Source organism: Beauveria bassiana (genome assembly GCF_000280675.1).
Source record: "Beauveria bassiana ARSEF 2860 unplaced genomic scaffold BBA_S00016, whole genome shotgun sequence".
In the NCBI taxonomy this organism is placed as follows: domain Eukaryota; kingdom Fungi; phylum Ascomycota; class Sordariomycetes; order Hypocreales; family Cordycipitaceae; genus Beauveria; species Beauveria bassiana.
This window is the reverse complement of record NW_007930851.1, coordinates 68464-94468: the sequence shown is the minus strand read 5'-3', so window position 1 is coordinate 94468 and position 26005 is coordinate 68464. Positions and strand designations below refer to the sequence as shown.

At 52.5% G+C, this 26005-nt stretch overlaps 9 protein-coding genes across 9 annotated transcripts; 3 read left to right on the top strand and 6 right to left on the bottom strand.

Annotated features, from left to right (window-relative positions):
- Positions 1-4250: 4250 nt before the first annotated feature.
- On the bottom strand, positions 4251-6050 carry BBA_05834 (Cytochrome P450 CYP528A4; the record flags this gene model as incomplete). Its single annotated transcript, XM_008600931.1, has 3 exons — positions 4251-5476; positions 5650-5688; positions 5762-6050. The coding sequence occupies 3 exons, from the start codon at positions 6048-6050 to the stop codon at positions 4251-4253; spliced, it is 1554 nt and encodes a 517-aa protein (XP_008599153.1).
- A 498-nt stretch (positions 6051-6548) lies between these two features.
- On the bottom strand, positions 6549-8111 carry BBA_05833 (major facilitator superfamily transporter; the record flags this gene model as incomplete). The annotated part of the gene is made up of 1 exon (XM_008600930.1): positions 6549-8111. The coding sequence occupies one exon, from the start codon at positions 8109-8111 to the stop codon at positions 6549-6551; it is 1563 nt and encodes a 520-aa protein (XP_008599152.1).
- Positions 8112-9507: 1396 nt separating this feature from the next.
- BBA_05832 (vesicle transport V-SNARE protein) lies at positions 9508-10415 on the top strand (the record flags this gene model as incomplete). The annotated part of the gene is made up of 2 exons (XM_008600929.1): positions 9508-9528; positions 9666-10415. The coding sequence occupies 2 exons, from the start codon at positions 9508-9510 to the stop codon at positions 10413-10415; spliced, it is 771 nt and encodes a 256-aa protein (XP_008599151.1).
- A 229-nt stretch (positions 10416-10644) lies between these two features.
- Positions 10645-11590, bottom strand: BBA_05831 (thiamine pyrophosphokinase; the record flags this gene model as incomplete). The annotated part of the gene is made up of 3 exons (XM_008600928.1): positions 10645-11220; positions 11277-11347; positions 11455-11590. 3 exons carry the CDS (start codon positions 11588-11590, stop codon positions 10645-10647), a joined length of 783 nt encoding a protein of 260 aa, XP_008599150.1.
- Positions 11591-12067: 477 nt separating this feature from the next.
- On the top strand, positions 12068-13323 carry BBA_05830 (CHCH domain-containing protein; the record flags this gene model as incomplete). Its single annotated transcript, XM_008600927.1, has 3 exons — positions 12068-12278; positions 12357-12741; positions 12798-13323. The coding sequence occupies 3 exons, from the start codon at positions 12068-12070 to the stop codon at positions 13321-13323; spliced, it is 1122 nt and encodes a 373-aa protein (XP_008599149.1).
- A 450-nt stretch (positions 13324-13773) lies between these two features.
- On the bottom strand, positions 13774-14690 carry BBA_05829 (uncharacterized protein; the record flags this gene model as incomplete). Its single annotated transcript, XM_008600926.1, has 3 exons — positions 13774-14235; positions 14311-14360; positions 14579-14690. The coding sequence occupies 3 exons, from the start codon at positions 14688-14690 to the stop codon at positions 13774-13776; spliced, it is 624 nt and encodes a 207-aa protein (XP_008599148.1).
- Positions 14691-15456: 766 nt separating this feature from the next.
- On the bottom strand, positions 15457-16700 carry BBA_05828 (uncharacterized protein; the record flags this gene model as incomplete). Its single annotated transcript, XM_008600925.1, has 2 exons — positions 15457-16263; positions 16326-16700. 2 exons carry the CDS (start codon positions 16698-16700, stop codon positions 15457-15459), a joined length of 1182 nt encoding a protein of 393 aa, XP_008599147.1.
- Positions 16701-20325: 3625 nt separating this feature from the next.
- On the top strand, positions 20326-22223 carry BBA_05827 (siderophore iron transporter; the record flags this gene model as incomplete). Its single annotated transcript, XM_008600924.1, has 3 exons — positions 20326-20528; positions 20611-20898; positions 20972-22223. The coding sequence occupies 3 exons, from the start codon at positions 20326-20328 to the stop codon at positions 22221-22223; spliced, it is 1743 nt and encodes a 580-aa protein (XP_008599146.1).
- A 608-nt stretch (positions 22224-22831) lies between these two features.
- On the bottom strand, positions 22832-23829 carry BBA_05826 (20beta-hydroxysteroid dehydrogenase; the record flags this gene model as incomplete). The annotated part of the gene is made up of 3 exons (XM_008600923.1): positions 22832-23071; positions 23163-23420; positions 23479-23829. 3 exons carry the CDS (start codon positions 23827-23829, stop codon positions 22832-22834), a joined length of 849 nt encoding a protein of 282 aa, XP_008599145.1.
- Between the last annotated feature and the right edge of the window lie 2176 nt (positions 23830-26005).

The window sequence follows — 26005 nt, the reverse complement described above, 5'->3', positions numbered from 1 at the left end:
TAAGCACTCTGGGGTTCAGCACTAGGTTTGGGGCGGCAGCAGCAGGTGAAGAGCGACTGGAAATCTAGGAGAGTCAAGTTGTGTGAGAGCCAAGACTGAAGCGGCGGAGGGCTTGCCTATTCGAGACTGGCGGCAGTGGTGGCTGAACAAAAGAACCTGGAGAGAAGCAGAAGAAGGCCTTCAAGTAAGACTGGGAGGGCCTAGAGCTATGGGGATGCCGAGAATTTGGAGCGGGTCTTTTGAATTCATTAGCAGATTTGCAACATATCTGCTGCTATGCATGTGGAGGAGGAGAAGGTGTTGCAGTTGAGTGACGCTAGTCTTTGCTAGCTTGGGTGTGATGGTGGTTGGGTTGTGGTTGGTGGCGTTGGCTGGTGGCGTATAATTTTTTATTTTCTACTTGCGTTCTTGTTCTGGTATCGGTTCGAGTTGTAGTTGTTTCTGTCGTGTGATGGGAATATCTTGATAAGAATAAGCGTGCCGATGATGATTCTTGTCGGTCAACGTCTCGAGAGATGATGATGGCGAAGAGGAGACGAGGGCAGGCAACTGGTCAGGCGAGGCGAACCAGATGGTGCGGGGCCCAACAGCGGGCAAAGATAGCAAAGACAGGCCATCTGGCATCTGGAGCCTTCAGGGGCCAACCGGGGCGGGCCAGAGCGCAAGTTGCCACTGAAGCGGCAACCTTATTCCAGTGTTTATCACTGAGACAGTGCCTAGATTGTACCTACCTAGCCTACCGTACCTACCTAGGTACCTACCTAGGTAGGCAACGTAGGTAGAGATAAAAAGGCCAGGCCAACCGTTGCAGCGTTCCAGTGCTAGAGCGGGCCCCACCACTCAGCGTTAGCAATGTTGCATCCGCACAAACAAACTTCTGCAACATAGCAGCATTGCCATCATTCATCAGGGAGCTGCATCCTGCTTGGCCTGATTGACCGACTGACTCTTTGTCTCTCGCTCAGCTCCAGAATCTTCCTAGTCTTTCAGCTACTCAGTTTACCACAGCCTACATCGTCGTAGCCGAATAGGAGATGACAGCGTCGTGATGGCCTAAATACTTACTCTATCTGACAAGGTATCAACTTTCTAATCTTTCAGCACCATCTGCTACGAAAGTACCTGCCTCTCTCGTTGTAGTTATCAATAGTTATCATAAACTAACGAAAGCGATCAGCCCGTTACCTAATAACTCACTGCTCAGCCTGATCTGGGCTCGATACCACACCACGGGTCACCACCACATGTTCCGCGCGAATTAGCCAAACACACAGCCTGCATTGCAATTCCCTACTCCCCAGACCCACGCCAGCAACGCCATCTGGCTCGCATCTCGTGTCAGGGCACGAGGACTTAGTGGTGGATTGCCCTGCCCGACCGCCACCGCGAGCGCAAGCGCCAAACACTCGAGTCTGCGGTGGTGGCACTGAGGCCGGCTTTGCCCAATGCGGCGAAGCGCTTCGTTGGTCGAGTTGCCAGTGGCACTTTTTCACTTCGTCCGGCAGCCACTGGCTAGTGGAAACAGCTACTTCTTTGGGGGCGCGATGAACATCGATTCCCTTGGTCAAAGGCACCATGTGAGACCAGAAAGAAGCAAGTTCAAACTCGCCTCGCATCTGCTGAATGCAGTTTCTCTTCGGTTGAATGCATGTTCATATGGGCAGCAGATACCGCTTCACCCGTGAATATCCCACATGCCCACAACTGCTCACGAGTAGACGTCTCCCCCCCCCCCCCACGGATCTCGACACTTTCTTCCACTATTACACCCCCACACAACTCTCATTCCGACGGTGGTGTCTCGTGCCGCGAATAAGCTGGCACAGGATGCTAAAAAGATGCGTACCCACTAACCGTACGGTCTAAACGCCAAGCTAATAAAAAAGCCAAAATGCAGGGCTGGACCGCCGGTTGGCTAGCTGCTAATAACTTTCGCCAGAGTTCACCAGCGCCCTATCAGTTCGGACGCAGTCGCAGGAATGGACGTTCCGCGGTTACACGCACCTACTGTCTTCTCGTTTCATTCGCACGTGAAGTGTTGTTGGTCGCACAAAGCCGCTGCATAAGAGGTAATCTATGACTGTCGTTTTTGTGGGATCCTCCTCGCACGCCATACCCCCAGCCAGTTTACGGGGCATAGGAGCCATGAGAAAAACGAGAGATAAGCCAATACCAAGATACTCGCAATGCCCATGAGACCGAATCTATTCCGTGCTTGATTCGCCACTTTGACGGTCCTTTTGCCAGGGTTGTGGCGTGATGGTTACATGGCGCGTGCATTTCTTGTCCGTGTTCACTAAGGTAAATAGGTAGTTATTTGACCTTGGTTATACAGCGCGGAGGCACTCAGGCATCACCCACCAAGCGCCATGTTGGCCCATTCCAGCCGCCAAAGACGAGTTCGTCCCTTGTTAGTTCCACGAGCGGATCCTGGCTTTACAGATTTCGGGCTCGGCAACATTGGCAACATTGGCTATTCTGGCCGAATGCAGCACAGCCAAGGCCCAAGACTGGCCGCCCGTCGCGGCATCTTGTGGCAATTTGCCAGGTCTACCAACCTTAATATTTTGCATTGGCAATGTCAGATTTCATGGGCCCGTGCATAGCCAGCAGCTTGGCACTTGCCATCATTGCCCAGGCCAAAGAAAGCCAACGACGATCGCACGTCAGCAACGGATATCACTCTCGGGGCAAGCATCCGGATCACGAAGTGCTGCTGCATTAGTTGCCACCGTTATACTTTGTAGCCTCATTACCACGTAATTCAGCTGAGGCGAGGCGGGGAGAAAATGTAACGAGGGGTGCACAGCGATTGCACGCTTGTGAGTGAAGTCGAGTGACATGCGAATGATTAATGCTGAGGGACGAAGGAATAATTCCCCATGAACCAGAAAGGGGGTTCCGCACGATTTCGTCTGCCGTATTTCTATTACTTAATGGTTTTTACTAAAAGCCGCAAGTTAATCTATTCTGAGCTCTCTCGGCTCCGAGGGCCCGTGGGGAAGCCCATGCGACAGCTTCACCAAGTTTACTAGCCTGTTCGCCTCCACGATCTCAGCTGTCTGCCCCTCCTTTCAAATGGCTTCATTGACTAGCCCTTTCCTTTGTAGATGGTATTTTTTTTTCCTTTTCGTCCGCCACGAAGAAACCGGGCAGTGGCGGGTAGAGGAGGTCTTTGCTAGCCTCAGCTGGTCGCGCCACCTCTTGTTCGTTCGCCGTCCGCTACAATGATCACCTTTGATTTCCCTTGGATGCAAGATCAACGGCGCTCACGAAAAGAGCACGGGTAAAGTACCCAGCCAACCAGCTTAGACGCACCACTGTCCATCTCGCTCACGCCAAGCAAATTAGTCGCCGTCGCCAAATAGTCCCAGTTTTCGATAACATGCATGGCGTTGGGCAGGTTAACACCAGCCGAGAGGTACCAGTTGCCAGCTCTGCAGAACCAGAGAGCAATTCAGGTGCAATACTCCGATTGTGATGGGCCTGGGTGCCACAGGCTGTGACAAAACGTAAGTAACTGCTTGCGATTTTGGCTTGCCCAATGCCTGAAGGAATGAAGGAATGAAGGAAGCTAATATTTGCGCCACTTGTGGCCTGGGATCGCGCATCTGGTCCATTACCCACGTTTTTCTGGTCTCCACCTCGAGAAATTGTCAAAGTTATCCCCGCTATCGAATGGTGTTGAGCTACGGAGTACACGCTCAAAAAATGGACGCGCCACATCTTTGTAGCGCCTATATCCCCTTATAGCACAACAAATGGGCAACCCAGTGCAGCCCGAAGTTGCAAGCCACGTTTTACGGAAGCAGAGAAAGCACCGAACGCCACCCGAGTTGGCGCAGCCCTTCCTCCACTAGTTACAACACAATGCAAGTTCTGGGATGGGAGGAGAGCCAGGTGTGCCAGGTTGCTAGGTAGGTGCCAGGCTGCGAGTTTGCGAAGTCTCAGAGCACCTCGGTAACTCGACTACGTGGCTCGCCACTGATCTTGTTCGTATCTGAATATTGTGCATGGACTCTCATGTACGTCCCAGAAGAAGGGTGTCATCACCAAGTCGGCTGCCACCGTTTCCCATTGCAATGGATCGAGTTTTAATCCAAGGTACAGAAATTCGGTGTAGATGCTCTCAAGGTAGAAGAGCTGACCAGCAGCCGCAGAGTCTCGCGGACAAAATGCCGCCACTGATTGTGTAATGCCATTCGCGTGTTGCTAATACTTGTTTTTTTGTTTCCAGTACAGGGGCCCATCTATCTTTGCTTCATTCCACACTCCTCTAAAGGCACAAAGCTGGCGCGAACTCCAGTCAGCATAGCCAGAAAGTAAGTCGGGCCTTGGTCCTCGGGCGGAGGAACGGCCGCGCGAACCTCAAAGCGGTCGAGTAGTCGCACGACACACTTCAGCACAATCATTTCAGCCACATGCCTGCCGGGACAAGTCCGTGAGCCACCACCCCAGCTGAGGCTGTACCGCTCCAGCGCGCGGATATTGTCTGGCGTACCGCTGCCGGCGAGCCATCGACGAGGGTCAAACTTGTCGGGATCTGGTCCGCAAATATCTTCGTTTCGATGGAGGGAGACGGGATTGCAACCCACGGTAGCTCCAGGTGGTATACGGAGCCCAGAGAGCTGCAGCCCGCTGCCGTGAAGGGGCACCACGCGTGGCAGGCTCATGCTGATGACAGGGTAAAGCCGCATGGCTTCTCTGATGACAGCTCGAGTATACACCAGCTCCAATGCATCTGCGTAGCTTATGTTGCTTCCTGGCTTTCGTGACTTTGCCGCATTTTGGCAACGGATCTCATGTGTTGCTGTTGCTTGAGCTTCTGGGTGCGTTCCTAACATGGCCATGATGGCTATCAGAGTAGACGCAAGAGTTTCGTGTCCGGCACCAAAGTTGGTAATGGCCATTTTTCGCAGATATGACTCTGTGAATTCGGGTTTGTCCTTGTGCAAGTTTATCAGATCTGTGAGTAAATCCTCCCTCTGGCTGCTAGTCGGATTCGACTTGTTCTTTATTCGTCGCGCTACCTTTCTCGCCACCTCCTGGTTTCTTTCGTTAGCAGTCGATGACGGGCTGGCATGGTAAAGCCTGGATTCAGAGAAACATACGGGGAAGAAGGGCTTGAATCCTTTGGGCGTTTGATATGTGACGCCCCAAACGATGCCAAATAACCGCCCAACCCATTTATAGTTGACTTCAAGCTTGACTATCAGAGGAAACAGTCCAAAGACAGACTTTCGGCGCCAGCCAAGGTAGCTCTGGTAACTGGTGGCGCGATCTGTTCCGGCTTTGATCATGCCTGGTGACCACGACAGCACCATGGCACCGAGTGACTCGACGGAAATTATGTGCATCCACTCTTTCAAATCGATCTCCGCGCCGTCTATTGAGTCGAACTTCCTGATCACGTCGTTCATTACTTTGTCGACGGCTTGCTCACGACGGACTGCATTGGCTGTGCGGTAGACCCGACCTATTAGCCGGCGTTGTAGCCTGTAGCGATTCATATCCGTCTCAGAAAGAAGGTCAAGATTATCATCAAAGCTTGCATGCAGACGCCAGTCGATACGAGGTCTCGTAAGAGCCGTTGCCACTGACAGATGTTAGTCGCTGTCTTGATGCCCTCTCGTCGCTTGCATCGCTTACAGTAGAAATCTGACTTCTCGTACCCACGTATTCCCGTGCCTGTCCAGGTAACATCTCAGCCGCATTTTTTCCAAATCTGTAACAGGGTACGAGGTCTCATGAGGATGCTCACTGTAGATATGATCATAAGCTTCCTTGGTATTGAACCACACTTCTTTAGGCCCAACCCTTACAACTGGGCCATATCGTCGGTGTAACCGTTTTGCTATTGCAGCGGTGGTTCCGTTTCTTGCGTGATATGCGTACCATATACTTGATACAGCGGCTAACCTTGGCCCTGGAATGTGAGAGAAAGGCCCGAGGAACAGCCTGTGTGTGATGACTGCCATGAGAAGGGTCGCCAACGCCAGGACGATGGCCCCCAAGGGATAGCGAAGTAGGTAAGCGCTTTCAATCGCCATTATGACGGACATTTTACCCATATGAAAGTATTCTGAAGTCAATCGCCATCTGAGCGCTTGGAGCCTGTTTGGGTCAACGTCAATGACGCGAAATGGTCCGATGCGGTGAACCGATCACCGCACCAACAACTTACCTGCCACTTTGCGAGGCCAGAGTTTCTCAGTCTAGTTGAGACCGATTCATCGACTCTTTGATGCTATAATTCCCAGAAATCTCTAGCCGTCACACGGTCAGATTTTTTAAGCAAACGGGCGCAGCAGCATTATGATTTTTTTGCTCAGAAAATTGGGTCATTTTTGTGTCTTAAGCTGATGCTTGTTAGCGCCGTGGTGGTAGGCCGAAGAGACGGGACGAAGCGAGGTCTTTTCAGAGGATCGTAAACTTGGCAAGATAGAACACAACTTCCGTTTATGTTCCCGTATTTTTTATGCGAATCGCGCTCAGACTGCTTCTATACATATACACTTTGTCAGTATTTGACTTATGCTATTTCCCAGCTATTTGCCCTTGTTCTGCATTTGCCTCCATTTCATGCCTTTCAACGCCAGCAACGCCAGTGGTGCAAGGCAAATAAAAAACAAGCTTCCTACAATTGTAAATGCCTCTCCAACGCCGATGGCTCTTTCCAAGGGTATAATGGCCGCCGTGGCGCCAGCACCAATTAGGCACCTCCCGAGGTTATTCGCGGCCGTCGCTGTGCCCGCCTTTCCCGGATGCATGTCCACCAGGAGCACATTTGTCGCGTTGGTCATGCCAATCAGTCCGATTCCGAGAAATACCATGATGACACACAGCACTGCAATGTGAGCGCGGAAGTGAACGGCCCAGCCCCATCCGATGAGGCACGCCCCCGCGAGCACCATCAGTGGTATACCAATCTCCAGACGTGCGCGCTCGATGGGAAAATTAGACATATCCATCTGCCTACTGCGATCAAATTCAATTCCGGTCATGGCGCAGTGTCGCTTGTAGTTCCAGGTCATTCCGCGGCCGACGGCAAAGGCGGCAATGATGGAGCCTCCCGCGATGGGCAGATACATGAGGCCAACTTGCGTCTCATTCATGTGATATCGTTTGTGGAAGATGGCTGGCATAGCAGCTGTGATGCAGTAGAACCCAGCGAATATGATGCTGCTGGACCAGAGCAGGAGGCCGGATGCGCGACGGAAGAGCATCATGACTGCTTCCAAAAGATTGGGTGGCTCGAATTTGAACTTCTTTTCGCTGGCACCGGGAACCGTTTCGGGAGCTTCCTCCAGGTCAGCTGTCATATCGGCTTTGTGATTCTTCCTACGCAAGCGGACTATTTGAAGAACGGTGCGATGACTCGGTGGCGGCATAATCGAACCATCTTCAACGATTTGTCGGCACGTTTCCGGAAGAAATGCAATGATTAACAACAGAGCAATGCCAGAAGATATTGCTAAAAACCAGAATATCGATCGCCACCCCAGGTATTGCGATAGTACACCTCCCAGAACGGGGCCCAACGAAGGAGCCAGGACGGAGGGAATAATGGTAAAGCCGACATACTGTCCTCTTTCCGCAGACGTCACCACGTCTGCCACGACGGCAGTGCACAGCGCAACAGTACTGCTAGACCCGGCAGATTGGAGACATCGTAGGACGAGTACGGCGCCGTAGTTGGGGGCCAGCGCCAGCCCAATATTGGCGGCAAGGTAAATGACGAAGCACACAATGTATGCCGGTCTACGGCCTCCCGCGTCGGCTAGTGAGCCAACAAACATGGGCGTGATGCCTTGGAAGACCATGTAGGCGGTGATGGTCAGATTTACCTTGGTCGCGCTGACGTGAAGGCTCTTGGCGATGGGGATCAGCGCGGGCAGGTAGATCTGGGCTGATATAGGCGAGAAGATGGCCGTGGCTGACGCGGCGATCACCAACAACCGCTTAACAGATTTGGAGTGCACTGAGTAGGGCGCTCGTGAGTTAGTCCGCTGGATGGGGACTTTTTCGTTGTCGGGCGCAGAAGGCTGTGACCGCACCTCCTCGACCTCCGCCCGCTGCAATTCATTGTCCGATCGAGCCTGGCCCCCCATATTGCTCTTTGAGACAAATGAAGATCTCAATTATGGTTTCCTTAATTCCTTGTTGATATATCTCCTGTCGGCCAACAACAATTGGCATGCTTGAAGAAGTCAATGCCGGCAAACCAGACAGGCCCAACGGAAGGTAGGAGCCTTTCCTTTGTAAACTCGGTGTAGCCGTGTTCTATTGACCAGGTCTTTCGTTCCATTTTATTCCGTGAAATAATGCTGCATCATCTGCGAAAAGTAGTACTGTCTTGTGGCGGATTTCTTGCCGCCCTCACTGAAGGGAGATGAAGCGAGATGATAGATGCAATGATACAGCAACAGTTTGTTGCTGACACTCAAAATGAACTGTGTGATTGAGGCGTTTAAAGGCTGAAAAGAGCAATTGGTATAATCGTGCTGGAAATATTCACTGAAATAAGCGGTATTGCAAGAAGCCTGGCCGGTTACTAGCGTACACGGCCAAGCGCCCGAATCGGCGCCGAGTTCGGCAACCGGGCGGCCGGAAACCATACTTGGGGCGGTGCTATTAATCAATAAAATCGAGCATCCTGGCACAGGCTACTATATCTACTCGGCGTTAAGCTGCAAAAGGTATTGGAATGGGTCTGTTGATTTCCGGTCTAATGGCTGTTTGCCGTTCGGCCGCTGCTGCGTTTTCACGATAGCCGACATAACAACATTTCACAGGATATATGTGCAAAGTTTTCCCTGCTGCCTGCTGACTATTATTATTATATGAAATATCTAGATGGGCCTGTCTTTGATATTATGGGGGCGTTTTCTTCTCCAGAACCAAACGACGTTGATTAAGTGATTGAGTGATTGAATGGAAGTTTTTATTCGCCGTCTTGGTGGGATCACATCAGCTCTGTAATGTTGCGGGGTCCTCATGTCGTATGTCGGGACGTGACCAATATGCTTTTCCGCATTACCGCAGGTGTCGTCATGTCTCGGGGAATCGGCAAACCTAATGCTTAAACCACGTCAGGCAACGTACCCTAGAGATGTAGCTCGTGGTCAATGACGGTAGAGGGAACGTTTAATCGATCTCTAGGCTAAAGAATCCGGACACTGGAAAGGTAGCGAGCACAGTCTTGAACTCGATGAAACGGGGCAAGTTGTACATGTTAATTTCATCTGATCAGGTTACATTGCGCTGTCAGTTGTCGAGTTTGGTATGTCACAGCTGCGCGTTTGGAGGCCACCACCAACAAACAACCAGTAAGGTTGAGAATCCAATCAATTGACACGGAAAATCACAAGACAGAGTCTAAATTAGTATATATTCATTTGAAACTGATTAAAGTGCTTGCAGCTGTTGTGCGAGGTTGCTGAGCGTAACGCGCTGCTAAGGGCGGGGCGACAATTTTCCGGCGCCGAAATACCAAGGTGGCCTCACATGCGAAGCTCTCGTCAAGGTGTATGGGCAGAACATCGTGTTGCCTGCACTTTGTAATGAACAGAGGCTGAACTTTGACCACAAGTGAACACAATGGTAAGATATGCAATCCAAAACCGGTACTAGAGGTATGTCGTTGAAGTTCTAATATTTTTTAGAATGTCGTGTATAATTCCGCCCTGCGGCAGAGCAAGGCCATCAACAGCGAGCTGGCGACCTTGCAGTCCAAGGGCGAAACTTCGGCCGCAGAAATTGGCAACGTGTCGGTGACAATAGCGACCTTTACGAAAGCCATCGACGAATACCACAGCTTGGCGCGCCAGGAAATCGTCCCCAAGAAGCAAGAAGAAGCCTTTGAGCGCGTCAAGAGGTTCCGCGAGGACCTCGCGGGATTTCGCAGCCAGATCGACAACCTCAAAAAGGCGCGCGAGGAGGCGCATTACCAGAATAACCGCACCGAGCTACTCGGCCGCCGACCGTACAATGCCAACGCGACACCCGAGAATCCCTACGCCACGACCAGCACGACCAACACCTCGTCCACGTTTCACCCCCGACACGGCGCCGCGGCGCCGCCGCAGCAGCAGCAGCAGCATCTGACTACGGGTTCGCAAGACGAGATGCGCGAGGCGCACGCGTTTCGCGAGCAAAATTTCTTTTCCAACACGAACCAGGCGCTGGACGACTACATTGCGCGGGGGCAGGCGGTGCTGGGCGACCTGGGCCAGCAGCGCGAGATGCTCAAGAATACGCAGAAGCGGCTGTACAGCGTCGCCAACACGCTAGGTGTCAGCGGCGAGACGATTCGCATGGTGGAGAGGCGCGCGCGCGAGGACAAGTGGATTTTCGCGGCGGGTGTCATTGTCTTTTTCGGGTTCTGCTGGCTGGTGATGCACTACCTGCGATAGGTACCTAGGCAAACGGGGGGGGGGGGGGGGGGGAAAATTTGCGTGGGCTTTTGGGAGAAAACATGGACTTGGTAATATGGAGCGTGGCGTACAAGGTTTTTGTTTTCGGAATAAACATGGCATATACATAAATCGCGAAAGCGCGCAAAGTATTTTCATTTACTCATCATTTATATATTCTTTCATAAATTTCCTACGTCATCAACAAACTGCTCTCCGTTGGCTCCTTTTAGCTGTCGTCCTCATTGTCGAGCTGTCGAAGTGCCACGGTAAAGAGCACATCTTTTGTCGTTTCAATCTCGACATGCTTGGTAGCGGGCAAAATGTGGTTGCTGGTGCTGAGGCTGCCGCCAATCTGGCTCAGCCAGTCGGTGACATCCCACTCGAGACCCTTTGTGGTGATGTGGCTGGGCTCGCGCAGGGGAATGATGCCGACGTGCTTGGCAAAGACGTCTTTTTCGCCGTCCTCGCGGACGTGGATGATGTGCTTGCCCGCCTTGAGCAGAAAGGTCAGGCTGGAGCCGGACAGCAGGAAGATGCGGCCCTCGTCGTAGCCCGGTCCGGGCTGGAAGAGGTACAGGTGGTGCAGCTGGCTGATGCCCTGGTCGACGCGGCCACCGATGCCGCCGAGGGCCACAATGTCCATCTTGTAGGAGTCGCGGATCCATTTAATCGCCTTTCCAAAGTCGCTGGTCTCTTGGCCGCGGTCGTGGATGACCTGCGCGGGCTGGGGCTGCGACGAGTAAAAGTCGCGGACGGTGGGGGTCAGCGAGTCCAGGTCGCCGATGATGGCTTGGAGATTGGACTGTGGGCATGTTAGAGGCGCGGTTCCTTTCTTCATGGGCATAAATAAAATCTCACAAATTTGCCTTGGAATGACGAGAGCTCATATAAGCGGTTGGCACCGCCGTCTGCCGCTACTCTTACCGCAGCTATATTGAGAACCTATTAGCGCAACTGGCGGCGCGGAAGTGAGCGGCACCCATCTTATACAACATATCCAAGACGGGCTCGTTGCTTGATTGATTGGTACACTCACCGTTGTTCCATAGTCTTCGCAAGTTGATGCCATTTTTCAGGGGTTGGTTGAGCACCAGCAAAGCAAAGTCGTCGCCTAGCTCACTGGGCTGCATGTACCTAGTGGGATGCCACTCAAACACCGGTGAGGGAGCCATAATTTTCGATGACGACAAAAAGCCAGCGCAGTGAAAATGTGCGAAGGCTACAATTCCTTGACTCGCGTACGGTATTGTTTAAGCTCTTTTCTTCAGATGCAAGCTCTAACTTTCCAAAACAGACGCCCGTTTCTTTCCCCTCTATCTTGCAAGCATTTCTATTTGGATTAGTCCTAGCTCTGGACTCAGAGACGCGCCACACAAAAGCAAACGGGTGGTTAATCTTCGGCCTTTGCCGGCAGCTTGGAGAATGACAAGTCGACTACGGAGTAGGTTACAGTGGGGAGTGTAGTTAATACCACTGTACAAGCTTCACTGCGGACTTTTTTTTTCTGGGCGCTGACCAATCCAGCGCGAGTTGCGACCAAACCTTTTTTCTTCTCCCCTCGGATCTCCATTTGTTTGCTGTGGCTTCACTTTACACACAGGCATTCGTAACTTCATTCCCCTTTCAATTCTCCTAATTTGCCGTCAATCATGTATCGCGCAGCGTTGCGATCCGCTTCGCGACCGGCTGTCGCGGGCCTGCGAGCTTCCGCCCTCCGATCCGCTCCGCGCCGATTCGCATCGACTTCGCCTGCCGATAAATCGAGGTCATGGAAGGGCTCTGCCGTGCGCTGGGCTCTTGCTGGTGGCGCCGTATACTACTATAGCACTAGCACAGTCTTTGCTGAAGAGGCAATTCCTGGTATGCATGCACGCATCGATGCGGCGACAGCTCCCCCCTGCCGCTATCCTGAGGCGCCACTAATTCCAATCGATATAGCCAAACAGTTCTCTACTGCGCCGTCCTCGTTTCTCGAATCCAATGAGACGACAGAGCTTCCGACCGTCGCATCTATAGTTGAGGGGAGAAAATCACAGGCCGCCGCCAAGGCCCAGAAGCCCGCCGACTCCACGCCGAAGCAGCAAGATGGCAAGGAAGAGACGGCGGCTGAGACTACGGTCAACGCGGCATCACCGACAGCCCTCGAGGAAGAGGCTGACCAGCAGGGCGCGTTCAATCCAGAGACGGGCGAGATCAACTGGGACTGCCCCTGCCTGGGCGGCATGGCTCACGGCCCCTGCGGAGAGGAGTTCAAGACTGCATTCAGCTGCTTCGTATACTCGAACGAAGAGCCCAAGGGCATGGAGTGCATCGACAAGTTCCAGTATGCCTAATTCATCAGTGTTTGCCGAGACAAGGTACTAACGATGACAATTACAGGGGCATGCAAGAATGCTTCCGCCAATATCCCGAGATCTACGGCGCTGAGCTAGCCGAGGCCGATAACGCAGAAGACTTCCCCGACGACCTTGACCATCCTCTCGAGACACAGACACTTCGCGAAGATCACGATGCTACCGATACGCAAACCGCTTCTGAAGGGGTCAAGGTGGCCGACAAGCAGACTCCTGGCGTCGAGCCCAGCGCGGCCGCTCCTCGGCAGCAGACGGAGAAGCCCGTTGAATTCAAGGCCGTCGATGCCACTGTCTCGGCCGCCCCTCAGCAGCATACGGAGAAGCCCGCGGAATCAAAGTCCGCCGAGTCCAAAACTGCCGAGTCCAAGCCCGCCGGATTCAAGCCCAACGATTCAGAGGCTGCCGATATCAAGCCCGTCAAATCTGAGCCCGGCCCTTCCGCCATTCCCGAAGCTAGCATTGACACAACCTCTACGAATTCTCCGCGCGGCCCTGTGTGGGAGGATGCTACCGAAGCCAACAAGGATGACCCCAAGCCCAAGGAGGCTTAGAGACCAGGAATACATTGATCGAGGACTTGATAAACCAGCCTCCATTTCAGGATACAATGCTTGGAACCCAAGTCCGGCAGCGGTCCCCTGTACCACCTCAGTCGCCCATCTACAGTTGATGGATGGGCTTTGTACGAAAAGTAAAAAGGACGGCTTCATGATAGCGTATAGATAGATCCGGAGAAGGACAGAAGATCGGATATATTACTTTGTACAAACAACTCCACGTCTAGTGATTTCAGTTTAGAGAACTTACGCATAGCAAAAACAGACAAACATCTCCTAGAAAACGTAATTCATTACTATTAACTTCGAATAATACAAACTTGCTTCAAGTGGAGCAACAAAAAGCAGTTGAGTGGCCCGTTGTTTAGAGTAGAAATCTTCTGCACCATCCACCTCTTCACAAATCAAAATCATGGCCGCAGCCACGTCCGTTGGCAAGGCACCCTAGTTCTTCTTTCCGCGGTAGAGATAGCTTCCCACCACCGCATGAGCGGCACCCGCGGCGGCCAGAATGCCGACACCCAGGCCGACCGCCTTGCCGTCGAGGTTGCCTCTCTGGTACAGGTTCCAGCCCTGGTAGCCAAGGTAGGAGCCAACGCCGACAAACGCGGCAAGGTTGGCGAGAGCGACGCCCGAGGCAGCACCGTCCGAGAGTTGCGAGACCTGCTTGGTGATCCACGAGTCGGCCTTTTTGGCCTCGGCGGCGGCGTTTTTGCGGGCGCGCTCAGCCTTGGCCTTGGCGGCTTCGGCCTCGCGCTCGATGCGGTTCGCCTGCGTCTCCGTCTTGACGTCCTGCTCCACAAAGTCGGACGGCACTGTGTGCACGCTGGGCATGTCGACGTCAATCAGCGACGAGGTGGAGGCTGACTCGTTGGGGATGACTTCAGGAAGAGGGGGAGCGGCAGCCTGAACGAAGTTAGTGAGTGAGCGAGAGCAACGAGAGCACATGGGGGACGAGGAGGAGGATGGTGTCGCAATTACCTCGGAGGGGGACTGCTTGGGGCCCTTGGCGGCGGCGTTGGCGTATGACACTGTTGAACAATCAGCAAGCCTTCAATGGCTTAAATCATCGAGCTTGGTCTGCAGCGCTGCGCTTACTGTTGATTGTTTTAGGTTGTAGCGACTCAGAGAACGCGTAATGTGAGGTGTCTTGAGTCTTCTGTGAGAGGATTCAATGAAAAGTGCTGGCTTCAACTCGGAGACGACGTGATAGATGTAGTAAATGGGAAAGGTGTGAAACTGGATCTACAACGAGCAAGAGTATCGTGAACTGAGGAGCAGACAGCAGATTTGGATGTTTTAAACAGGTTGCGCAACGTCAGAAGGTCGGCAAGAAGATGGCGGGAAAGCTCGCAGGTCATGACGTAACGATTGCCCCACCCCCCCCTGCACTGCGTCCACGCCACATCACGCGTCGAATTTGCAATTGTTTGATTCTACCAGAAAGCCGACGCTAGCAGCTTTTCGTAGGGAAATTTACGGCAACCTGTATCAGAATGGCATGTGAAAGAAGCGCTTCCGATTTCCACCGCCTCGTCACTGGCCCCAAATCCATGGGCGTGTATTGCTGTTCGGGGTTGCGAGCTAGCGCGCGCCAGGGTGGTTGACCTGCTTAGTCGCAACGGCCGCCAAGTAAGCTTGATTCGAATGGTAACGGCTAGATCCAGGGGCGCAGAGAAGCGAGTACATGCGCGTTGAGCTACTGTTATAACTATAACGTATATTCTTACAACAGCCTCATAGAACGCAGTAGATGCTTGTCATAGTACGAAGCTCTCGTGGTGCAGATGTGATTATGTATAGCATACCAGCGAATAGATTATAATGCTATTGATCTCCCTCCCATATTATTAATGACGCCGAACAAATAGGTACAATGCTTCCCCCGCAAGCACAGATGGTGTAGAAAATGGTGATTCAACAGTACCGCCAATCGAAACCAAGAAAAAAAAAACAAACTAGATCCCGGCCAAACATCACCCAAAATCCGCAGTACTCCCCTATTCGTATGTCGCATTAAAAAAGACAAGAAATCATGTGCGCAGAAAAGGCAACAACAACAACAATAACTTTATACCGGTTGTACAAATACACAGTGAACGTGGCCAACGGGGCATCGAATGCGTCTTAGTGCAAGTCGCCTCGAAGGCTTCGAACCCAATGCTCGCGCACCCGGCAAGGCATCTTGCAAAAGACCATGGCTGTATGGTCGTTGCTGAGCAGCTTCTGCGGGATTCTCACCTGCAGGTCCAGCTCTTCTGCAGAAAAATCCTTGTAGAACAAGTCGACCGCCTTCTCGCGCCACAGGCCGGAAGCGGTCCCCGCCCCTATGCATGACACATGCTGCACGCCAGGAAGGCTGCCATTGATGGTGTCCAGCAGGCCGGGGTTTCTGTCTCGTATCGTTTGTGGCGTTGGCAGGGTGGCAGATGCGGATGCAGCAAGAGGCGCTGCATGTTCGAATGCAGAGAAGCGAGCGCGCTTTTGTGGTGACCCGGCCTGGTTTGTCTCAAGCCGCGACGGCGTGTTCAAGGCTGGCAGAGGGCCTTCCAACTCTGCGCTTGGCAGACTTCGCTTCTTGCTCAACATTGCTGTATCTTCTGGGGGCGTCAGAGCGCTAGCTAGGGAGGCAGCTGGTGTATGGGCAGCAGATGGTGTTGTGGTACCTGGCTGATCGGAGCTTGTATTTGGTGCATGTTGATTGCTTGGGCTCTCCAAATGTGTCTGCTGGCCTGTCACGGCTATTTCAGTCGACAGAACGGACATGTTTGGCCCAGCTAGTTCGGATTCATCACCAGGTTGGCCGTCTCGGCGTTTTGGCTTCATGATCCTCTTGGGAGCACCTCCAGAGCCGATAACATCGGGGTACAGTGTCTCCATATAGTCTTCGTGATCGAAGGGCCGCCCTCTGAGTGCGCGCGACAACGGTTCTCTCTGCGCGAAAACCAGAATCAGTAAAGGCTAGTCCAGCCAGTGGGCCGCAGTGCCAGCCGTACCTCTATATGTGCTCGCCACGCCTCCTCCGTCGCGGTCACGGTCCTGGCTTTGGGATTATACACAAAGTCCGGATCCTCGCGCAAGCCTCGCCACAGCCTGAACCGCTTTCGCGCATTATCACTCTTGTTGATGAGGTGGTTTTTGGTTGGCGAAGCGCCGTGGCTTTCCTGCAGCGCTTGGGCTGCACGCTCCCAGGCCTCTGCCTTGAAGCTGCTGTTCTCGCGCAAGCCCAGCTGAACACTCTCGCAGAGGCTCCGGAAAAAGGTCGCCTCGTAGGCCGGGGTCCAGCTGAAACGCGGCGCCCGGCGATCGCGGTCGACCTTGCCGGAGCCCTGGCCGTCAGCGGCCAGCATATCTACATCGTCTTCGGACATGGTGGGCAAAACGCGCGCTGGGGCGGCGCCGTCTCGACGTTTTGGTGTCGTACGTCTCTTGGTGGCGTGTTGGGTCTTCGCTGAAGGGGGAGTGGAAGGCAAATGTAGGCCCCCCCCTTCGTTGCGCGCAAGCAGGTACCAAGGGATCTTGGACGGACCTTTTGGCTTGATGGTCTGCAATCGTCGCCGTTAAGGCAAGATCCGCGTGAGGCTGACTATTCACCAGCACACTCTCTTTTTTTTTCCCTTTTGGTGGGGCGACGGTCGCGGGACAAGACGCCGCTTGGAGTAGGCCGTTGCTGGGCGCCGTGTGGGCGGGCCTCAAGCGGCCAGTACGGCTTACTTTGGGTACCTAATTAGTGATTTACGGTACCTAACAATTTTCGCTGGCAAATGGCGCGCCGGGCAGACGGATTTGCATGGCCAAGATGTGGCCGCTTCTTTCAGGCTTCAATCAAGAGTCACGTGTGCCAACCACGATGGGTTCATCCCAAGTGTGGGAAGAAGGCCGCCGCCCACTCTGAACTCGCCATCTCAAGCACAGAGGCTTTCGGACAACGCGACATATCGAGGGTATAAAGATAACTAGGAGAAGACTTTGACCTGTGCGACCTGAAAATAAATTGGAAACAGCAAAGAATTATGATCGGACCCTCAGGACGCGCCGCAGCAAAGGAAGCTGTCCGAAAATCATCTACTTCCGACACCCGACAGCGGATTTGCTTCGGCACAACAGTTGACAATATCAAGACAGAGCTATAGTTGAGTACGTTGTTACGGAAGGAAACCACTTTGCAATTTCATACTCTCAGGATGGTGGACCACCTCTACATTCTCACTGAGTAGTTCCACGGCTCCTGCCGGCCTCCACAGGCATCGACTCGCGAATGAGAGGATTCAGTTGGGGAACATACCTGTACGTTATTGACCAGTACAATTCAAAACCGCTACCCTTGCTGAATTCTTAATCTTTTTAATCGGGTCCAATACCTCGGCGGGTACTGGTGGGTTGGCGAAAACCTTTACTTGCCCATCAAATGCACTTCTTATTCTTAACCATGATAAACTCCACTGGCTGAACGCTCTGTGCAGCACCCACAATGCCTTTTGTGGCTTTGAGCGACCGAAGTTGAGCGCTCTGCCGGGAAACTTGCCGCGTTCCCTCTACCTACCCGGTGGGTTAGACTTTGATGTGCCATGCTCCATCACAAGACCTCCAATCACCAACATACTACGTGAGAAAAGCGCAGAGGCCATACTACTTCTACTTATGAAGGGACCATGATTGTTGTTGGGAGCGTAAAATTAGCCCCAAGCAAAGTCACAGTTGCTGTGGTAGTATATGCCCAAGCGTCGTCTCATCACGGCATCATAAGTAGAGTGCCACACAGCCGTGAGGCTGTGCCTAGCCAAGTTATGAAGATGGTAGCATTGGCAGAGCAAAACAACAACATGCTCATTCGGCATTCAGCCCATTGGTCGGCGTCGAACAAGAGTCGACTCTACAAAGCAGCCAGGACGCCAGCCAACAACACGGCGACCCCCGCAATGGCTCCGAGGTAAATAGCAGCTGCTCCTAACAACGCCGTCGTGGGCTTGGCAGAAGAACGAGCAGAAGCAGTCAAAGACGCTACGGAACCCGTAAGTTGGGCCGTGTTGTTTCCGTCTACTCTGTCGGCCGACGCTGACGCGGTCGGAGCTGGTGTGTTGCTTGCAGCTCTGGCGGACGCAGTCGGCGCGAAGCAAGAAAGCAACACTTGGCAGTAGCCGGAAGTAGCTGCTATAATAGTTTATCAGCACATGTTAACTGACGGAAACGAGTAATGAATGCCACGTTTGGCTTGATAATCCCTTACTGATGGCCTTGTCGCCTCCACACGCTTTCAAAAGCAGCCGACGGCGGCCTCGAAAATGTCCTCGTTTTTTTCTTCTTTGTTAGTACTCACCAGCATACGGCTAGATGTGGGAGCAATCAGTCACTTTACTAATCGCATCTTCGAGGCAGCTGAGGAACACTTTGACAGGAAGTCGGTGTGGTTTTGGGCAGCGACGGAATAGATGCTGATGCAACGACTGCGAGTGTGGCCACCTTTATCTTGCCACTGAATACAGTGACGTCGCAAGACTTCATTCCGGAATCAGACAATATGTGAGATATCGCTATTTGCTGGTACGAAACCGTCAGAACAATAGTTGCGCGAAGCTACAAGCCTGAGAAAAAAGGCCACACTTTCCCGGCGGCAGGCAGTGTCAGTCAGGGTGGCGGTAATAAGTACCGGGATCATCTATAATACTGGCTAGTCTGGCTTGCAGTGAGCCGAAGCCATGGCTTGTCAACTGTCAGCCCAGAATCGTTGATGGCTGCTCCAGGTGGCGCGTGGCGCTGGCCAAATGTTTGTGGTAACCCGCAGTCCAACAAGAGAGGGATCCTTGTCAGAGGCATCATCAGCCCGTGAAAGTGGACAGAAGCGCCAAGACAAATGGTCTGGAACTAGACAAGCCCAGCGGCGCTCCCGCAAAACCGAATACTGATGGTCGACTGGGGTGCTTTCCGAACGCACGGAGTTGCGCAGCCATGTCCGAGATGGCTCGCCTGGGTCCGCGACGCTTTTGATATTTCGACAAAAACATTACCACAAAAGACTTTTTCCTAGTTAAATAGTAAGTAAGTCCTGCTTTTGGGGGAAAAGAAAAGGAAAAAAAAAAAAAAAAAAAGGAAGAAATCAGAAAAAGATTGGGCCAGTTTTGAGTTGTGCGTGTGGAGGCCATCCATGGCTTTACTGAGTTGTGGCCGCCGTGGTCATGATCTGATAAAAATTTTTATCTGATCATCAGATAAGATGGCAGGCAGCTTGCGCATGTCCAGACGACCAGAGACCCGGAGCTGTCCTTTTTACGTCGACTCCACACGTTTTTTGAGGAATTCCCACTCGAGGGCGCCATCGAATTTAAATTCAAGCCACGAGGCATTTTCTCCACGGGCTCTTGTACACGGTCGGCCGCACCGCTGAATCCCAGCTTGACCGCGTGCTAACATAGCTGGGCTCTTATATCAAGTATCAAGTATAGTTACATGGCAAGTCTCTGCTTCAACCTTCCCTTTCCTGCTTGCTCCGAGTTGTGGCTACGAGACCCTCCACACTCCCCTGCCGTTCCCCTCCCCTAGTCTCCCACTCACCCTTGCTATGGACGAACAGCGACCATGCTGCTATGGCATGGTTGCATCAGCATCACTTTCCGGAGCCTTTTCTTGTGTCTGTTTGCCTGCATGGGCTTCTTCTACCGAGTTTATTTGTCCCCGCTCGTCTGCCCCTCTTTACCCATCACCGCATATTGATAGTTATTGGCAAAAGCTCGCTGATAAAAAAAAAATTTGTTGATCATCACCTCTTTTTTCCCACACTCTGTGCATGTTTTAAAGCCAGCCAAGCCCACCCAAACTTGAACCCTTTGCCGCTGTTGTCGTTTGTGCCTCAATTTTCTTAGCGTTCAACGCCACCCGCTTGCCCTATCGTTCCAAGGAGCTTGGCGAATCTCATCTTCTTGGTGGTGTTTCCCCCTCTCACACCCTACACATCCTTGTTTAGCGGCAGGCGATTTGCCAAACAAGCCACCCCAAAAGACAATGCGCTTCTTTTCAAAGAAGTCGGCGGCCGAAGAGCCAGAGGTCACGGCCGTCGCGCCAGATTCTGGTGCCGATGAAAAGGGCACCAGCACGGAGCGATCCAGCGAGGAGAACTTTGGCACCGCCAAGCAGGCTGGTGTAAGAAAAGTCGAGGCTGCCGCTGAGGTTTGGAGCAAATGGGATCTCGCCGCCGCCTATGGACTGTGAGTACATTTTCCCCATTTCCGGGATATAGTGACTTGGTGTAAGTCGACACTGGTGTTAATCAATGTCCCAATTATACAGAATCTGGTTGTATTACTTTGCCACGGCGACCGCCGAAGTCATCACCCGAACTCTCAATCCTTTCGTGACGAGCTCCTTCAACAAGCACTCTACCAGTGCCGCGGTCAACATCTTGTCCAGCATCATCGGTGGTTTGAGCAAGCTTCCGCTGGCCAAGATTCTGGATACCTGGGGCCGCCCGCAAGGTTTGGCATTGATGCTCGTCATCTGGTGCCTGGGCTACATCACTACCGCTGCTGCTAACAGCATTGAGACTTATGCTGCGGCTCTCGTGTTTAACGCCGTTGGGTAAGCTTAGCTGACCATAACCCCAAGAGAGAGCATCGCAGAATAAAAAAACTAATACAGGTTCATCATTTAGAGCACAGGGTGTTAGTTACACTGTCACCGTCTTCATCGCCGATACTTCGTCTTTGAGGAACCGAGGCCTGATGCTGGCCTTTGCCACATCACCGTACTTTATCGTCACCCCCATCAGCGGTTTCATTGCTAAGCGTATCATCGGAGGCATTGGCTGGCGTTGGGGCTTTGGTCTTTGGTCCATTGTGATGCCCGTCATTGTCCTTCCGCTCTGCGGCGTTTTCCTCTGGAACCAGCGCAAGGCCCGAAAGCAGGGCGTTTTGGAATCAACCAAGACCAAGCTCACGCTCCGCGCCGTCTATGACTATCTCATCGAGATTGACATTGTCGGCCTCCTTCTTTTGGCCGTTGGCTGGGCCCTGTTCCTCTTGCCCTTTTCTCTCTACTCCTACCAACCCCAGAGGTGGCGTGCACCAATCATCATCTGCTTCCTCATCTTTGGAGCGATTTTCCTCATGATTTTCCTCGTCTGGGAAAAGTACTTTGCTCGCGTCACGTTTCTCCCGTACAAGCTCATCATGGACCGCACAGTCTTCTTTGCCCTCGTCATGTTCTTCTTCTTCTACATGCAGTCGAGGATCTGGGGCAGCTACTTTACTTCCATGCTCTTTGCTGTGTGGGACTTGAAAGCCGATCAAGTAACTTGGATCAACAACATTTATCGAATCGGTTCTTGCTTCATGGCTGTTATTCTCGGATTCCTCATGCGCTACACGGGCCGCTTCAAGTGGGTTGCCACAATCTACGGTATCCCCTTGATGCTTCTGGGTGTTGGCCTCATGCTCAAGTTCCGTCAGGCCAGCGAGGCTATTGGCTATGTCATCATGACCCAGATCTTTGTTGCCTTCTCGGGCGGTCCCACTGTCGTTGCCGGTGAATTGGCCATGATGGCTCCCTCGGACCATCAAAATGTTGCCGTCATCATTGCCATGCTTGATCTCTTTGCCAGTATTGGTGGTGCTATTGGCTCTACCATCTCGGGCGCGATTTGGACCGGTACTTTCAAGAACGAGCTCATTAAGCGCCTCCCGTCCGATGCCCCCATTGATGCCATCTACGCCAAGCTTCCGACCCAGCTTTCATATGCACCAGGCACCCCTATCCGCATCGGCATCTCAGAAGCTTACTCTGCCTCGCAGCGATACATGCTCACGACCAGTGTCTGCCTCTTGGCCGTTGCTTGGGGTTGCACCTGGATGTGGAGAGATATCAACATCTACAAGAAGAAGCAGGTTCACGGAACTGTCGTTTAAAAAAAAAAGGTGGCGGGCGGCCATGCTCGATAATCTACTCGTGCCGATTGTCCATTTTCGACATTGCAGTATTTTTATTTCAGAGGTGAAATTTGGTCGATATTTTGCCCAGCGCACTGCCAAATCTTACACCGCTTGGCTCTTAGTATCAATTAATAGTAGATAGCAACTTAATAGTGTCATTGGATCATCATTCTCCTCCCCGTTAGCATGTGACGCCGCTGGAGCCATACGTCTTTACTTTGAATTCTGACAAGCTAACTTCCTCAGAATTGTGCAACGCAGTGCGTGTGCCCTCACTAGGCAATCGATGCCCGATGCAAGCTTCCGGCTTCCTCGGACCAAGTATCAGTCTTTGGAAGATGCAACTGGGCGAGCATCACAATGGTTCCAGACACTCACCGAATACGGAAATAGGACATTCGATGTTCATTCCATGCGACCTATCATCAGTCACTGTAATACGTGGCCAGCGGGCCGACTCAAGCAGTGCAACGCACCCACGGACAAGGCGGCAGCCTGCTTCTAGCCTTGTACAACGCTCCGCGCACCTCAAGTTTGACTAGCGAATAATTGGTTCGCTTCGGACGAACCATGATTCAGACCTTTTAAATCTTGGTCTCGGACATATTCTTTTCGGCCTCTTGCTTCCACTCGTCACGCCATCTGCTTAGAGGCGGACGCCCGTGGACAATATCACCCACACTCCAGAGCATCCGCTTCTTGTCAGTCTCTTCAGATACGTCATTGTCAGGGCAGATGACATAGAATTCGCTCTTTTCCATCTTCTTGTACAAAAAGTCGGCCACTTGCTCGGGTGCCCACGCGCCGGCCGGCTTCTCCTTGGTCTGCCCGCCGCCGGTTTGAAAGATGGTTAGAATCCATGCCAAGGATCAAAAGACAACATGGAAGAGGGGTTGCATATTGGGTGGGACTCACCATTCCTGTAAATGTCCAGCCTGGAACCAAGAGATGGACGCTGGTGGTGGTTTCTCGAAGATCCCAGCTCAGATGCTCCGCGAGCGTCTTGACGGCAGACTTGGAAGCATTGTACGCGGCGTTTCCAGGCGGGTTTGTGATTCCCTGCTTACTGCCAGTGATGACAATGGCGGTTCGGTTCGTCTTGGAGGCTTCTTGTACCACGGGCAAGAAAGTATTGATTCCATTAATGACGCCAAAGAGATTCGTTTCAAGAATCTACGCCGCGTTAGCAAGTTGCCAATGTCTGGCCATCAGGTAAGACCAGAAACGTTACCTTGCGAAAGTAGTCGCCGTCGCCCCATGTGCCCTTGCCACCTACGCCGGCGTTGAGGGCCAGAAACTCGATAGGGCCGAATTTGGCCAGCGCAAAGTCCTTGAGCGCGGACCAATCCTCAGACAGGCTCACATCAGCAACCGAGGTGACGACGCGCGGGTCAGAGGCGTCCACACCCTGGCCTGCGATATGTAGCTTGGCTTGTTCTAGAGCTTTGGCATTGCGGTCAACGAGGAGCACATTCATTCCCTTGGCGTGACACAACTTTGCGACTGCGAGGCCGACACCAGAGGCTCCGCCAGTGACGAGGGCTGTGGAACCGGGGGTGAATACTGCGGCGGCTCCTGACATGGTGGTTATTCTAGTTAGTCTGGAAAGCTCTTGGCGGCCAATATGGATTTGCAACAGATTCTGTTATGGCGGGCGCAGATGAGTCCAGCGAAACGATTGGTAAATTACAGGATGGCTGTTCAATGGGAGTGGCTGCAGCAAGATGAAAGGCAGGACAGGGCACAGCCTGGCTACCAGACGACTGGTATCAGTTGAAGCTTTGTGGGGGGGGAGTGCACAACCAATGATGACATTGATGTAGGTTTCTGGCGGGGTAGAGTCAAACCCGATGGAGTCGATCTGTGATGAATCAGAAGGCAGCATTGGGTTGTTGCCTTGCAAGCGAAATGTGTGTAATGTGCGCACAAGAGGTTCTAGAACACGGGACTTTCAGCTCTTGAGCTTGATACAGCGAAAAAAGCTTGATACAGCGAAAAAAGCTTGATACAGCGAAAAAGGTAGGTATCAAGCCATCATGGCTTTCCGATATGCAACTAGTTGGTTTTCCATCTTTCATCCGACCACAAGAAATGGTGGAACGGGTCCGCTCCGGGAGTAGTAAGTCATAACCGTGAGAGGCATGATGAGCGCCGTCGCTCAACTTGGGTCCTCAAGTCGACGTCCGTTTAAGCCTCCGGCCTTGACTCGGAACTTTTGCCTGCGACACGATTTTCACTCGTGCCGGACCTGTCCGCAGCCTACTACTTGGCATGCGCCAAACCGCCCGGAGCTTGTATCGGCAAGAGGCTAGCGGCGGCGGCGCCCGGGCGGGCCAGGCTACTCGATTGAGCAACTGCTCTGAAGCGTCGAGATTTTTTTTTGTTTTTTTTTTTTTTTTTTTTTGTTTCCTGACAGCTTCTCGGGTCAGGCGCGAGGTCATCATGTCGAGCGCCTCTTGTGCCACGATGCTCGTGGTGCAGCGCCAGGTGTGCAAAAGGAAAGTCATGGCCACAACTGGCAACTGGTACCAATGTTTTGAAAACTTTGTGGCTTCGACGCCCCAAAGACGCTCGGCTCATTACCTTGTTATATCGAGACAGCCCAGCTCACCTGGTACAGTGCTCGCTCGCTGCGGGGGAAGAAGGGGTCCTTTGACGACAGCTACTAAGACGATGCCGAAAGCTAATAACTGCTGTGAGGGTGTACCGGTAGCACAGACGAACGTGTCAACCCAATAATAATAAATCGGTGAATCAATTTAAAGTGACGACCTAACGTTGGAATTTTTGTCGTCTCTTGGGACATTCTCACTTTGTTGTTGTAATATTGCTTTGTGATTTGTCCCCCAAAATTGACGCCACGGCGGTTTAATGTTTAGCATCTACAGAGCCTTATTTCTTTCAACTTTGTGACCTATTAGTCGCCACTCGACGGCCAAGCCCTAACTAGGGCTCGGCAGCGTCACGCTTCAATGACACTCGGACCGACGCCATGTCTTTGAGAGGTAGCTACGTGATGCCCAGCGTGCGGCTATCGACGTCAACTATAGGGTATGCAAGCCCACCATGGGCCCATGTGTTGTTTGTTAGTGCCCTGGCGGTCGTAGCACGGGATCTATCTCCCATGCTTGCTCTTCAGCATGCACCCCTAACTTTTAACAAGCCATCAAGCCTAGTAAATACTAAATCACCGCGTGGTGCACCAACTAATAAGAGGTTGCTGGATGGCCCCCCCCCCCACCCCTTGTCGCGCATCCCTGTCAAGCAGTCGCTGCGCATCATGGTTGGCTCAATCTGAAATGGTCGATCCCCAAAGGCAGATGGCACGCGTCGCTAGTCAGGTATAAATTACAGCGAGAAAAAAAGGTTGCATGGGTTGAAGAAAAAAATCTCCGATGCGCGGGGCTCTACTGACCGAAAGGAAAGAAGAAGACGAAACAGAAAATGCAAATGACTAAAGCAATTAATACCCCGTGTTACCAGTAGAGTAAGCTTTCCAAAAGCCACAACTAAACTAGCTAATAAGTATACCTACCCCCTTTGCTGTGGCCACAGAACCTGCCAACTCGGCCCAGGCAAGGCACGGGAACAACTAGAGCCAAGACATGCCCATTGTGGCTCTATTTGCGACAAGAACAATGTACTGCATTCTACGGCGCAACAAGGCCATGAGCGAAGAGGCTCCGCCGAAAATATCACCGAACCCAAATCTCGCCTCTGTCTCTCCAACAGTCTACGCCTAGGCGCCCTGAACGACA